General features: G+C 43.2%; 1 protein-coding gene across 4 annotated transcripts in view; it reads right to left on the reverse strand.

Annotated features, from left to right (window-relative positions):
• LOC126567383 (histone deacetylase 4) overlaps positions 1-15,834 on the reverse strand; it is a 171,247-nt gene that overhangs the window by 35,753 nt on the left and 119,660 nt on the right. For 3 of the 4 annotated variants that reach the window (XM_050223630.1, XM_050223608.1, XM_050223622.1), the window contains exons 2-13: positions 14,450-14,577; positions 14,241-14,348; positions 14,016-14,147; positions 13,467-13,537; positions 13,165-13,304; positions 12,285-12,428; positions 11,534-11,775; positions 11,033-11,467; positions 9,073-10,842; positions 8,515-8,822; positions 8,350-8,426; positions 5,933-5,949 (exon numbers count right to left, since the gene is read on the reverse strand). In XM_050223630.1, coding sequence (XP_050079587.1) covers positions 8,366-8,426; positions 8,515-8,822; positions 9,073-10,842; positions 11,033-11,467; positions 11,534-11,775; positions 12,285-12,428; positions 13,165-13,304; positions 13,467-13,537; positions 14,016-14,147; positions 14,241-14,348; positions 14,450-14,575 — 3,537 coding nt within the window. In that variant the 5' untranslated portion in view covers positions 14,576-14,577 and the 3' untranslated portion in view covers positions 5,933-5,949; positions 8,350-8,365. Of the gene's footprint in view, positions 1-5,932; positions 5,950-8,349; positions 8,427-8,514; positions 8,823-9,072; positions 10,843-11,032; positions 11,468-11,533; positions 11,776-12,284; positions 12,429-13,164; positions 13,305-13,466; positions 13,538-14,015; positions 14,148-14,240; positions 14,349-14,449; positions 14,578-15,834 lie in introns of those variants that run through there. The other variant, XM_050223615.1, reaches the window with a different exon arrangement.

The following is a 15,834-nucleotide window of genomic DNA, read 5'->3' on the forward strand; positions in this document are numbered from 1 at the left end:
TTTAGTAAACGAACTAAAGCAGTGGCATTTAGATCATATGCCATTTTCCTATTAAGAAAGAATCGCAGCGGCGATTTATTTATTGATTTATTTTTACTAGCGTGACAAGGAGGAGAATCAGGGTAAAACAGAAAGAGCAATGTAATAAGCACAGACATCATACATATTTTCACACACTACATTTACTTAAAACAGCATTAGCGAAAAGGTATCGTTAGGCGCATTCCTTTTTAGAGCGACTCATCAAATCTCAAATATTACTTCTATTATTTTTCGACTATAATTTAACATTGTATTCTTTGTCAGACGAGAAGAGAAAAGATAGGCGACGGTTAAACGAAAGGAGCCGGAGATGAACTTCTTTTTTTATTACTTAATGACGGCCAGGCCGGATACGAACTATAATTTATGAGCAATGAACCATAGGCATTGCTGAAGTTTATATTATTTCCCGACTATTTTCTTTCATAATTCTGTTTTATTATTATTATTCACATAATGCATTTATTGTCATTTGGTCGAATGATTTCAACCCCCTTTAGGTAGTTATATAGATGCCGCCTCTGTTAAAGCAAAAATGACACTAAGAAATAGGAAAACCAAATATTCCATGTATAATTCAGAACGAGAGGTGATATTTACACGAACTTTAGGGGAATAAAACGAAAGGAAAAAGAATAAGCTTATGTTTTTTTTAAATAGTGCTTCCCATCTCAAGTGTTGTTGCTGGTTTTCCACGGGAATGCTGTTGTCGGGAACCCCAACCCGATCCCGCTACCAAGTTATTGCGCGAAAAAAAAGCCCCACCGGGGGAAAAGGCAATTGGGCTCGCTCATTTTGCGTCCGATCGAGACGTGCAGCATACTGTCGGATGGATCTTTGGGCCGCCAATCCCACTAGACTAGAGCTGTTTGCCGGGCATTTAAAAGTTCAGAAAAATATATGTAAAAAAAAAAACATCTGGAATTATTTTATGCGTAACATATTTTATTATACTCTTTTTACTCTCATAAAATACTTTTTGTTCTCTTAGAATAACAACATTGTTTTTTTTTTGTTTGTTTGTTTTGTTTTGTTTAATAGGAATGTCTCAAGATGATTAATTATTATGCGTTACGTTTCTTTTCTTCTCTCTGTTTCGCAACATGTTTTGAATTATATATTGTTTTCTTGTGTGTTTTTGCAACACAATTCTATCTCTCTCTCTCTCGTTTTCCTCTCCCTTTTTTTTAACTGTCTCGTTTCGTCCGTTTTTTCTTCTGTCGTTAGTTTATTTCTTTGCTCATTTCCAGAAAACCAAAACAAGATTTTGTTGCTCCAACGCCCATTTTAAATAATTCTCTTTTCACCCATATATAATCGATATATATATGGCTTTGTTGAAAAAACAAAAGGAACACTCCTGACGCAAAAACGAAAAAATAGCTTTTGCTGTTTCATTTTACTTAGCCTAAGCCTAAGCTAAAACTTACCGGGATGTGTTGTGTGCGTGTGTGTGTATGTGCGAGTGTTTATGATAAGAAGTACCCGGTGCGGATGGTTCATACCGTAAAAGAGCAGATGAGAGAGACGGGAAAGAAAAATCACAACAAGTGGCCAACCTATGCTACCTGCCTGGGGCAAGTTGAGCGAAAATCTCCTGCTAGTTGCCTATTGCTACTTAATATAGAGGAATGGGAGAGCACAAATGAACTACAGGCAACAAAGGGGGTCAATAACGTCTTATAGGCTTGGCGAAAAAAAAAGAAGGAAAGTCCTGCTAATCCTGCGTAGCAGGAGTTTAGAGTCTTCTCGATGCTCTAACCTGCAAAACCAGAGTCTCCCGTGGGACGCGCGGTATGACCAATTTCACAACAACAACAACAAAAACACACACACACACTTCCTCTAACACACACATCTAGCTAAGCTTTCAACAATAAAATTCACCCAATACCTGTGTCTGGTTTGTGGACCGAGAGGAGACTCTGCCGAGACTTGATTTTTACTTCCTCTGTTTGTTTATGCTTTTTTCTTGATTACTTTTTCAACTTTCGAAGGGGAGGAGAGGAGAATCCACCCGCTTTTCCGGTTCCGTTTTCTGTTTGTTGCGCACTCTCTTGTTCCTGCGGTGACGATCGTCGTGGTATTACTCTTCTTCAAAATATATGTATATATATATATATGTATTTTATATATACATATTTATATACGTTGTTAAAACAAAGGCAAAATTAAACTGAATCAAGTGTCCAGCACTCTTTCGTTTTCGTTTTCGTTTCGTTTGTTTAGTTTACAAAAAGGCTCTCTTCTCCAATTGCTTCACTAAATATAACTTTCTCTCTCTCTATCTCTTTTCCTGGTTTCTGGCAATTATATTCGTTTTTTTTGTATGTATGTGTGTTAACAGTAGTTAATAGTAGTCCTAATCCTCGGAACTCCGGATAAAGATAGTTCACTTCTCCAACCATAAAATCAAACGCGTCAGGTATAGCAGGATGACAGGAGGATACGTGCTCTGTTATATTACCCATCTAGCATACACAACACACACACACACACGTACATACACATACATATATTGGATCGGTTTGTCGGTTGCCGGATGAAGCAATTGGGAATCATGAAGCAAAGGGAAGTTTCGGGGAGGGACAAGGATACCGAAAGAGGCGGACTAGTGTAACTGAATCTGGGAGCAATCTGTCGGTGTAGTAGTCCGTCAGCCTGTCAACTATGGTTTTCAGCAGTGATAGTAGCGAATGGGGTAGTGTGTGTGCGATTAAGTAGTAACGCTACCGATGCTTGGGAGGGTGATTTAACAGTTTCCATATCGAAAACACCACAACACATTTCCTACATCTTCCCAACATCGATACGCTTCGCCGTTTGACGTGTGTGGTGGGTGCAACAATTAGTTTCGCCCAAAAACCGATTCTCCAGATCATCTTCATTTGTTGGACATTCTCCATTTTGTTTTCGCTTGCTTGTACATATACATTAAACATTTAAATCCGTTTTTTTTCGTTCCAGTTTGTTTTTGTTGATGTTTGCTTGTTTTGATTTAATTCTTTTACGGTTTGGATTTCACTCAACAGCTAAATGGGGCTTACAGCACGACAGACATTACATTCCAAAAATATGCTCTTTCTGCTCTTTCTCTCTATTAATATTCCGTGCTTTATTTCCTCACCTTTATTCTATATATAAATTCCAATTATTGGACTGTTGCTAGCTTCTACCAGTTTTCCTTTTTGCTTCCCTCGCGTCGCTCTGCTTTCTTGCAAAACAAATGCTTGATCAAATTTATGTTTTACAAACATTTTTGTGGTTTCGTTTTTGTTTGTTTTTTTTTCACTGAAATTAACTTCTCTTACACCCCGTCCCGGTTGTTTAACATTTCGATTCATTTTCTTCTTCTTCGTCTGTGTCATCTGTATGTGCGTTGTGTGTGTGTGTGTGTGTGTGTGTGTGTGTGTGTGTGTTGTAGCAGGACTTGTGCCTCAAAAATCGCTACCAATCACACTGCTTTTGTCTGTCTACAATGAGCTCCCCTTTTGGTTTAGTTTTATAAAGCATTCGGCCAACGCTTCTGTCTAATGTTGGGTAGTCGAAGCTGAGGTTTCACCTTAACACATTGCGGACTTTGAGCGCGCTCTTTTGCCTCTTAAAGGTAGCTCCACGCTGCTCTTGCCAGCTCTGTCCTTATTCCTACCGTCACAACTATCCTTACAAAAACGGGGGCTCAGCGTACTCTTGGAGCTCTTCGCTTTGCCACTTTCACCTTTAGAGAGCATCCTGCCCTCTTCTCTTTTAAAATAACTACTTAACACAACACCTTGCTGCTCTAGTCTAATCATCAAACCGTTCGATTAAACCAAAAAAAAAAAAAACCCATGACTACCAACCAGTGGACGTGGGGGGAAAAATGCTATACTAATGCAACTAGAAAGATGACCTTACAAATTACTAATCTAATCGATATCAAAACCGTACCGTCGTGCGGTACTGAACCCTTCTTCCTGGGAGGAGTCCTATCAATTACCTTTCGCCCATTTTTTTTTTTGTTTCTTCTTTCTATTCATCCTAGCCCATCAAACTAATAGTCTTGTGTTTCTTCTCTTCGTATATCTTTAACAGGAGAGCTCATTGTTTACAGTTTTCATTAACGTTTTCTGTTGCTTTGTTAGCTTCCTAAGTTGTTGATGTTTTCCTTCCAAAATCCCAAACCTACATGTCGATTTACTATTTTGTTTCGTTCATTCGCAATAGAACACATTATTTTGATGCTAAAAAAAATACTCACACACACACACACACACACACACACACACACACACATATATATATGAACACGGACACACACACGTACAGCAACACGATTACTATGGCGCAGAACATTTGCGAAAACTTGTGTGTGTGTGTGTGTGTGTGTGTGTGTGTGTGTGTGTGTGTGTGTGTGTGTGTGTGTGTGTGTGTGTGTGTGTGTGTGTGTGTGTGTGTGTGAGAGAGTAAGGATAATTGGAACATGATCCTTATATCCTTCTGACTAATCACTGATGCCATCACAACGTATAAAATGGCATTTTAACACTCACCCATAAAAATGGCCACACCCTGCCACTCTCTCTACCCTCCTATCCGCTTCCTAGAAGTGATGGAGGTTAGCGCCATACTGCGCGCACATGTTTGTTATTTAGAAACTATTGATATATCTCTAACCTTGTTTTCCACCAATATACACGGCATATGTTTTTTTTTTTGTTTAAACGTTAAACGTTTTTTTTTTGTTTGTTTGTTTTTACCTGAAACTATTATATCACTTTTCCACGTTCCTCTCTTAATATGTTTTTTTAGCATTTAGTTTTTTGTTTTTGTATTCTATCTATCTGCTGAGTGTATGTTTAGGTGTAGTTTTTGTTTGTGTGTGTGTGTGTGTTCCCCCCCCCCCCTCATGAAATTCTTCTACTAAGAGGTAGCTCATCGACATCGACAATCAACACAACAAATCCCACCCGACATTGAGTTAAACACGTAGTAAGAACGAAGTTTTTGTTTCTATTGCGGAAGGGAGAAAGAACAACGCGTCATGCAAATAATTTGTCTGACAAAAACCAATAAACAGATTTGGCAGATTTAACCATGGACACAAAGTGGAGCGGCTGCGAGGCCTCATCCTTCAAGAGTCACGGTCTTGGCCACTAGGACGATCTCGTCGACTGAAAGGCCTCATTGGGCCATGGGTGCGGTCTGTTCGTCCAGAAAGGACTGCTTCATCCAAAAGACTTGTTGTGTAGCAAGCGATCCCCGCCGTCCAAGTGGGCTTTGACTCCAAGAAACTTCGTAAATAAACCTCCGTCGTCGAAAGCGACACCTTCATCCAGTGAGCTTTGAGCTTCCAAAGGGTCGTTAAGGCCAGTTGCAAAACTTTGCCATCTAAAGCGATCTTGTCTACTACCCTGGCAGATAGTCGCTAAAGATTCTATGGTTCTATGGGCCGCCATATTGATCATAAGCATAAATTAAATCTTCTTTATAGCACGGGTGCATGTGTGTATGTGTATAGTGTAAGTGTCTTATTCACATTGACGAGACACGACAATGTCTAGGTACAGCATGTTATAATGGTTGAGCAATTCAGTTAATGTCCCTTAAAAAAGAACGTAAAGTAAAGCAACTAGACTAGGCGCAGAAAATAATGTGGATAGTTTGGATGGTAAAGAAATCTTACTATTTCGTGATTTTTGTTCTTGCTTTTTCCCCCGTCACAAAAGGTTATCCAAGTAATACATGCAAGTGCAAATTGTTACAAAAGCAAACAGTACATGTACAACAGTTAGAAACAACTAGACACACACGCGCGCGTACACACACACACATACACATGCAACACATGTTATACAGTGATTTTTTTCCCTTAATAGTTTTACTATATTCTAACTGTATTTGCACACACACACGCACACACACACATACACGAACACACAAACACACGTACGTGTTCCTTTGTTTGCCTCGTGGACAAATGGTTTCAACAGCTCTGTGTATGTGTGTGTATTGTTTCTCGGTATGTTTAACATTTCTTCACAATAATTTGTTTAGTTTGTGGAGCGGTTACGGTTTAAAACAACATCTAGATCAAAAGTGTATGTCCCCTCACTCTGTGCTACTTTTGTTTGTTTGTTTGTTTTTCCTGGTTAACATTTTCAATTCATCTATAGTAATTGCTGGTCACAAACAAAAACACGCACACAGACAGCAAAACATTAAACAAATTCGCCTGATACGTTTGTGTACACGTTCCAACCGGCTACGCGCCTATTGTCTCCTATCTTCCTTTCGGTTCCCTTTTTGTTGCTATTTTTATTAGTTAAAAAAGTTGTACGATCAATTACAATGCGCTTAGTAGGTATTAATTTAGACGGAATATTTGCGTAACATGTGGCGGTGATGGTGTTGCACCTCATCCCTTTATGTTTTGTTATTAATTATATAGAGCTATACACAAACACACACGCACATCCATCATAGTACGTGTATAAATCTTGAAGCTTCTATGCTTGTTTTGGGTAGTTGTATGTACGTGCGTCTCGCCTCCAGGCTTTTCAATGCACGGTAGCAGCTTTTGGTTTTTTTTTATGTTTGTTAGTTTAGCAACATTTTTGAGAACATTTTACCCTCTCACACATCAATTTAATTTCCTGTCATTCCTCTTCAAAGCTTCATCCATAAACATCATACATCCAAAGATATCGAACAAAGAACCCAACCATTTTCAATATCAAGCGTTTGAACGTGCGTTTTTTTTTGTCAAATACAAATACGTGTGTTTGTGTGCGTGCAAGGGGTTAAGTGTATGTTGGGCTGTTGTGTCATGGTGCTTGAAGGAGATTTAGTTTGTCTTTTTCAAAAAAAAAATCCTAAAATATAAGTGTAAATTACACACAGCAGAAGTGTCAGTTTAAAGCTTTACTTTTCGTTTAAAAAAAAAACAAATCTCAACCATGAGCGCTTTGAGTTGTTGCTGTTAAATTGTATTAGAGGGCATAAAACATGATTGTTATTGATATATTTAGCTATTTGTCCAGCGCTGAGATCCGGTTCCGATCTCAAACTACGGTTAAGTTGACTGTAGTGTTTTGTTTTGTCTGGTTAATTGTACAATGTCTACCAATACATATATCAACTCACTCCTTCCCTGGAATTTGCATGTATGTGTTTGCGTGCGCGTGTGTGTGTTTTTGTGTGTATTCAGTTCAGAAAATTGAAAGGAAAGGTATAATGCCGAAAAATCATTTCTTGCTCCATTTACATACCAGCAGCAAACATTAGTTTCGAACATGTGCATCTCGTTCCAACTGTTATGTTTTATACATTGATATTTTATGTGTTTTTGTCTGTTTTCTTTGTCTGTATCGTTTCCGCATTGGACCAGCTTAACAAATTCATTCTAACGCTATTAAATATGACAAAAAATCCATCCATATAATCATTATATTATATCAATGAAGAAGGATTCGTACGTGTGAAACACGATCAGCCTGCGGGTTATGCAAGCTTTTAGTTTAGAGTTCCCGGTTTTTTTTTTATCGAAAACGTATATCCATTGTCAATTTGTTAAGTATTCAATCCCTTCCCATCTTAAATAATTGCACATTTTCATAAAGAAACAAAAGATCCCCTCTTAATAACTTGCACCCTATCACACACACACACATACACTCTCACCACCTCACCTCGTAGTTGAAACGATCGATTTTGGGCATATATTGTTTCTAACAAAATATGCTCTTCGGTAAGCGTAGTTCTGCGTGTTAGGAGAGATACAAGGAAAGAAAAACAAGATGAAAACATCCATAATTAACCCCTTTCCAATGCTGGACAGCTCCGATCTTCAAATAGGTTAGCCACGTTGAATGGTTTTTCTGCATATTCAGTCATTGAATACAACAGAAATCAGCGTTACATTTAAACATCATTACATCAATCCACTCTTCCCGTTCGGGGTAGTAGTGCGCGCGCGCGCGCGTGTGTGTGACTGACAAAGTTGTATGCTAAGGGCTGATATGCACACGACACATACTCACACACAAACACACACATACACAATAAAAAATCGTTTGAATGTCCCAAAGACGATTACTAATCAAACATACATAGCCGTATCATATCCCGCACGTACGGTAACGTGTAACTATTCCAACAACAAAAATGTCCACCACAACAACACACGGTGGTTTGCTGCTTTGTATCGTCGTCGTCGTCAACCGATCGCCAATCGGTTCGGTGGCTAACATAGTAAACTTTTCACACGCTTAAATGTGCGCGCGCCTACACACAACCACCCACCCACTCACACACACACACAAACACAAATACATATAGAAAATTATTTGGACTCATCTTGGTCCATCGGTTCCTCGGAGTCTTCGCAGGACACATCGGATGTTCTAGAAACGAGAGAGATAGAAAATATGGCATTTGGGTTAAAAAAAAATTTGCCAACTTTGTTGTGTAGTGCGTCGCCGACATTAGTACCTCTTCAGCGACTGCATCGACAGTCCCGCCATCGCAGTGACTGTGTCCGACTCTTCTCGCTCGCTGCTGTGCGCCTGGAGCGCGGACAGTCCGACGGTGTGCGCGAAACGTTTGACGCACGGCCAGTGCGACACTTGAATGGCGATCGTTTTCTGTAGCGTTTCAACCGCTGCCTGGCACGGTGGTCGTGCCAGCTCGGACGGGGCAATCGTGGAGGTGGTGCTGTCGCCCAGTAACGCCCGTACGCACTCTTCCGCCGAATCGCAAATCGCTGGCAAATCGTAGCCTCCTTCCAGTGCAAGCACAATCTAGATGAGGCGAAACAAAGGGAACAACATTAAGTACGGTCTGTTAGTGAATTATGTCGGATTCGGAGATGATACGCAGGGAGCCAAATTTCATAGGTTCTGCAAGATTTATTCCTTAAGCCACATTGCATTATTCACATAACTCGGGATACTAGGTGTACTCTAGTATTTTAAACCTTTAAGGTAGACATTCTTATCAAATAAACAAATTTAAAAAAAAACCCTTTTGCTCACCCATTTGTACACTTACCTTGCCGTTTGCGAGCTGCATTAACTCACGCGTCAAATATCCGAAGCAGGCTGGCGAAACGACGTACCCACCGAGTGGGGCCGGATGTCCGACGGCAGCATCAAACCCGGCCGACACGAGCACAATGTCTGGGGCAAAATCACGTGCAATCGGCATCACCACAGTACGAAATGCTGCCAGATACTCCGCATCACCCAACGGTGGATTGACACCGCCGGACCAGGCCACGTTTACGTTGTAACCGAGGCCGGCACCCACTCCACACTCGGCCGGTCCACCCGTACCAGGGAAGAAGTTACCGTCGTCGTGTCGGTGGACGGACAGGTACAGTACGGACGCGTCATCGTAGAACGCTTGCTGCGTACCGTTGCCATGGTGTACGTCCCAGTCGACGATCAGGACGCGGCGCATCTCGTGCGGCATTCTGTGCCGCAACAATCGGGCGGCCAGCGCTATCGAATTGAAGAAGCAGAAACCCATCGCCGCGTCCGCCTCGGCATGATGGCCCGGGGGCCGTACCACCGCGAACCCGTTCCGATTTTCACCCCGCGCCACCTTGTAGCTCAGGTCAATGACGCACCCGGCCGCCATACGTGCCGCCGCTGCTGTGTGATGCTCGTTCCAGGTCGTGTCCAGATCGACACCGACGCCACCACACGCCAGCCGCACAAAGCTTACCCGACTCGTGTCCACCTTCTGTCTGTTCAGCTGGCTCGTGCCGAACAGTAGGGCGTGCCCTTCCGTGTGTACCGTCTGCAGCTCTTCCTGGGTCGCTTTGCGCGATCGCAGCTTGTCGCAGCGGATCGCCAGCCCGGTACCGAGCAAACGTGCCCAGATGCTTTGCAAACGGCCGCTATGCTCCGGATGGTTCGCATTGTCGCCGCACGCACACACGTGCTTCAGCATCAAGCTGTCGAACGCGAGCCCGGTGGTGGTTGTGCGCATTTTTTGCTCGCGGCTCGCCCCAATAATGGCCGACGCGGACGAGGAGGTAGTCAGTTGCAGTACCATCCCGACCGGCGGACTACCGGATGTGGAGGATGAACCAGTCGTCGCCGCTGAACCGATGGCCGTCGAGCCGGTTGCACCACCGACCATCGATGCGGCCAAACCTTCGTGCGTGTAGCTCAACAGCGAACGGCTGCGGTTCTGCACGGTCAAGTTAACCGGAGGTGGCAAATCATCGTCCCCACCGGTAGAGGACGATTGTCCGGTATCGGAGAACATGCTTTGCTGGGTCGTTTGGTGCCCAGTACTTCCTCCACCGATGGAGCTAAGGTGTACCAGTGGGCTGGAGGATGTGCGCGAAAGCGGTCGAAGCAGGTTTGCTGCCGCTGTCGCTGCAGCAGCAGCAGCAGCACCACCGCCACCACCAGACGCATGGTGCGTATAAGGATCCTCCAAAACAGACAGCTGTATCGATCGTCGCATAAACAGTTCGCGCTCTCGATGATAGTGTTGCTGCTGCTGCTGCTGCTGATGTATAAGTTCGGACAGATGTTGCTGCTGTTGGGCCGCTGTATGGCTGGCAAGGTCGTCGTGCGATGACTGATGGGACAGCAGGTGCGATTGGGAGGTGCTCTTAATGACACTGCTGGTCAGCACTGTCTTGGGTGGTTGCTTTTTGTCCGTCAGGTCGATCACCTCGTTCGATTCCACCTCTTCGCGTAACTGCGGTTCTCGGTTGACGCAGTTAGCCGCGCGTGTAAGCGCCGTCTGGCGAATCTTTTGTTTCATCAATAAATGCTGCTCGTATGCTTGTCGTTCAGCCTGTAACAAAAAAAGGGTTGAAGAGAAGGAATATGAAGAGCCGTTGCTCACTGGAATATAATCACACGGATACTTCTGCTTTGGCGTATCTTTTGGAATAATGTTTTGCTGCTAATAATGAACGCCTTTCGTCTTAAACGTCAATCTCAATCGGTCTCAATAGGAGAAAAAGCATATGTTCAATATTTACCTCGCTGTTTTCAAAGTGTGTCTGGCTGATGTTCATCATGGCGGCCGCTGCTACACTATTTGCACCGGCCAACATCGGATGCCCGAGCGGCAACGGTGCCGATTGCGTGCGCCCGAGTGGCCGATGGCCCTGCTTGTGAAGCCGAGCCTGGGCCACATGTGCATCCGTGATTGAAGGCTGATGATACACGCTGGAAGAGCCGGGCCCCGATGAGGACGAGAACGCACCGGTGAGGTGTGCCCGCTCCAACCCAACAACACCGCTGGCAGCAGCGGCGGCGGCTGCTGCTGCTGCAGCAGCAGCTACAGCTGCAACGTTTTGGTTACACTGTTGTTGCTCTGTGATATCCAGCATTGGGTTAACGAAGGGTACGCTTGCACCCTGGCCGCCGATGCTGCCTATTCCGAGATGCGTCGGTCTGGCTGCGTTGATAGTCTGAAGAATGCGGAAGGATACATTAAAGGAACCAGCAGCAAACACGCATAGCTTGACAAAATTTACCAGATGAGCAACGGTGCCGACAGACGTGCCGAGATGTGGCCGACCGAGGGAAATGTTGGGCATCGACGGTGAGCTGAACAGTGACAAATCGTTGATGCTCGCGCGAGATGTTCCCGAACCGTACTGTGGATCTTCGTTCTCTTCCTGTATCGGTGCGTTGGTGGGTGAGGCACGGCTTCCGACGGTTGGAGGAGAGTTCGGGCCGGAATCGGTTGTGGTGATGCTAGCTGTTCCAGCACAATCTGAATCAATGAATAGGATGAGTACGAAAACGTGGTATGAATATAACTTAAATAGATCAGGAGATACCGGACAAGTACGAAGTAGATAGAAATGTGTCTAGTTTAGGATGTGATTGCAGGCAATTTGATATATCTTGGGCAGCGACATAGACAGCAAAAACAAACTCTTACATAGCAATTACGGATTACGGATGTTAGTCAAACGGTAATACGCACACACGCACGCGCATTTTGGAGCAAGATGTTTATCATTTCAACCTTCTTGTTACAGGGCCAGCAGGATACGGGCTTACGCGATTGCTTAGAAACACTTTATAATAGATAATGCAAAACAACAAACAAAAACAAAAAAAAGCAGAATAGTACAACCACCTAACGGTTTACGTAACTAGCCGAATGGTCCATAGCGCCACCCGTCCTATATATCGCTTGTCGATATTCACTCTGCATGTACAAACTGGAAAATAAAGGTAGGAAACATTGCAACAAAGGTGCAGACAAATACGTACTTGTTTGCGCGAGCGCCTGGTTGTGCTGCTGCTTCTGGAGTCGGCGCAAACGCTCCTGGCGTCGGGCAGCCAGTGGCCCATTCAGTGAACGCTTCTCGATAACGCGCTGCTTGAGACGGATTTTCAGCAAGTTCGGTTCGGATGCTGCGGCGGTAGTCAGTTAGTGAGTCAGTACTTCGGTATCAGTAAAAGCGGGAAATTTTCCTCACATATATATATATATATATATATATATATATATATATATATATATATATATATATATATATATATATATATATATATGTATATATATATGTACAGTATATATACATAAGAAATTATGTATATATACTGCTGTTTATGTGTAAGTTTTTGAATGAGTGTGTGAGTGCGTTGATAGAAACAAGAGGATAAGGTTCGAAGGAATGGAAAGAACGTTGGGAGAATGATTTCGGAATAAAAACAGGGATCGAGAAGGAAAACGTTTTAAAAGCAGATTCGTTGTTGTATGGTTCAATCATACTTCTATTTGCAAAACAATCCAAACAAAACTAAGCATTAGAACAATTATTATTGTGTTAATGTTAATCTGAACGGATTCATGCAAGAAACTCTTGAAAGGTTTTTTGAAGATGCAATGCGAAATCAAATTGAAATTGTAGCACAGAATGTCAAATATCCTTTTTGGTGCTGTACATTTTTCTAACATTAAACACGCGCACGGAAACGAGTAAAAAAACTTATTTTGGTGTGGATAGTGGGATAGGGCAGCACAGCAACACAAGAACACTCAGATGAAGATGCGCATATCGTTCGTTGGTTTGTAGGCAGAATGTGCAATTGGAGCATTGTACTGTGGAAGTACAAGTTGAAAACAGAAAATAAACGAACATCTTACCGGTTTTGCGCAATGGAAAATCTGGATCATACTTCGAGATAGAACTCGGAGGTGGAGGGATTTTGTAAGGATGCGAACTAACACCCGCTGCAACGGCACCACCTGGGAGCGATTCACCGGATGATGATTTTACGACGCCCCTGGAGAAAGATGGCAGATGACAGAAAGATGACAGTCATGAGCGTTATCAATTTAAGGATTAATGTAGTCTTTTAAACTATAAGAAGTTTGTGTGAAGATAAGCTACATTTCCTCTAACTTAGAGGGCTATAAGCCTTGAATGTATCTTAAAAATGGTTTACCAATTTCTGTAGGGCACCGGTGAAGATAGTCCATTCGATGCAGCGGCTTGTTTTTTCTGTATTAAAAAAGTCTGTGGAAAAGACAGAAGCAACCGGAAAAGTTACGTTAACACATTGGATGTTTGAGTAGCCTACTTGGTATTGATTAGGGATAAAACCAATCACATCTTTATCTTTTTGGCGTTACATCCTCCTAGGTCGTGATGATCTGGCGATATGTATGGATTTTGACAGTTCGAAAAGTTGCTGGTCATGTTCAATTGAACTTGAAACACAACAACATTTATCACAGCAAAATATTCATGTTTTAAGACCATGTTTTAAGAGTGAAGAAAATTACAGTGCTACAGAGTCGCTCAGAGCTCAGAGTCGCTCGTTGGAACAAACGCTTAGTAGACTTGTAGACTGTTAAACACATAATTCGTGTCAAAGTCCTCCCTACGGATGAACGGTCCTCGGATGGGATTTGGTACCTGGTCCCGTCGTGTGAAGATGGCCACCGGCCACCACCCCAAAACCGAACACGAATAACATCCAACACATAATTACCTGTAGTTTTTGTTTCACCTCCGAGCTTGCATTTGCACAGCATTCGTGTTTCTCCTTGCGCTTGATTGCTTCGCGTTCACGCCGTTCCCGCTGCTGTGCAGCTTCCTCCGCTATCCTTTGATCACGCAACTCCTGGAACAAGAAACAAAGTAAATTAATGAAAACAGAAGCAAAGTTTAAAAAATATCATACTCTCGCGCCGAATGCGTGTGTGCGTTTAGATACCTGAAATTTATGCTCCAGCTGCTGCCGATGCTGCATCTCGAGTTCTTTATTCTTCTCCTGAAACGCATGCCAAAGCTTTTGCTTCTCCAGCTCTTGCTCTTTTTGCAGCTAGTTAGCAGGAGAAGTAAGAGAACCGAACGAAAAGATTAGCGAGACTGATGCTTGGGCTAGGCAATCCGCACGTATCCTTTACTACAAGCTTAGCTTACCTCTAGAATTTGCTGGCTAATGTCGGCCGGTGCTGTTATCTGTGACGATGAGCTACTGTTGAGCGCGATACCGGTGTTCGGTACAACTAGTACTCGGTCTCTTCCCATGGTCGAATCACGTGCCATTTCTAACAAAATAAAGCAACCAAAAAACCCGTTAGATTAATTGAAACTGCGTGCTGGATTGGGCTGAGAGATGTTTGGCGATATTGAACCCCACAGAATGTGTTTTTATTTTGGATTTTTTTTTTTTGAGATTTGTATTAGAAGGAACCGAGCAATTTCGGCAGGATATGGCAAGAAGCCTTCAAGCAAAGAACAAGGCAAACAATTTAAATCAATCGTATTCGGGACGACTCATAAGGATGCGACAGTCGAGATATTATCCCCAAACCGAGTAAGTGTGTGTCTGTTTCTGAGTCCGTACACTATACAGTGTGACTACTACAGGTTTGTCTCACCACTGAGCGCGTGAACCTACGTCTACCCTGTTTCAGGATATGTGTAGCTGCCTCAGTATGTAGAGGGAGCTTCTCACGAACGCGCCAACACTCGCATGTAGGTGTTTGGGTGGTTTGTGGGCGGGTGGGTTTCGCTGTTGGTGTATGTGTGGGGGCGTTTGTTGAGTGCTTCATATACGCAATAAAATAAAAGGTACGCCTGGAGAAGCTATTTTTAGCCACCAATCGATAGACTCTGCCCTTTAAACCATGCCAATGCGCTAGCCTCCCGCCCCCACCGCCTGCCGTTTCCCCCTTCGACCGCGGTGTGTCCTCTAGCGCCCTCGATCAAACGCTTGACGCTATTCCGTCATCGCCATCGTTGGGTAAACTGTATAGGTGTACATATGTGTGTCTTCTTGTTGGCAAATGTTGTTAGTTACCAGACTGCCATCAACAATTCGTCTAAAAATGGGCGAAAACTGGAAAAATGTGTCGATCAACAATTAAAACTGGTATTAAAATATGTATACCCCTCCCGCTCTCCTTCTCCCCCTATGCTGTTGAAATGCATTGGTAAGTGCGGCAGAAACAGTTGGCGGTACACATCAAGAGAAAACAATAGACGTTGCTAACTCCTATCGGTTGTTGCTTTTATGGATCAATCTGGATTGTATACGCATTCTTGCTTCAGCAGGCATTAATAGGCGAAAGGATTAGAACTATTGCGCTAAAGCTTAAATTACGCCACAACTCACCCCAGAATGATCAACACCAAAAGACCATAAAGTGTGCGTGTGTGTGTGTATGTGTGTAGTGGGGCCGGCCAAGGTCAAATCCCATATCCATGCAAATGCCTGTTTAACCGAATATCTATATATAAACTCAGCGCAAAACCGCTATAGAGGGAAGGAGCACTAAACACAGCGCAAGGAGAGTCACGCA

Source organism: Anopheles maculipalpis, chromosome X, assembly GCF_943734695.1.
Source record: "Anopheles maculipalpis chromosome X, idAnoMacuDA_375_x, whole genome shotgun sequence".
Lineage (NCBI taxonomy): Eukaryota > Metazoa > Arthropoda > Insecta > Diptera > Culicidae > Anopheles > Anopheles maculipalpis.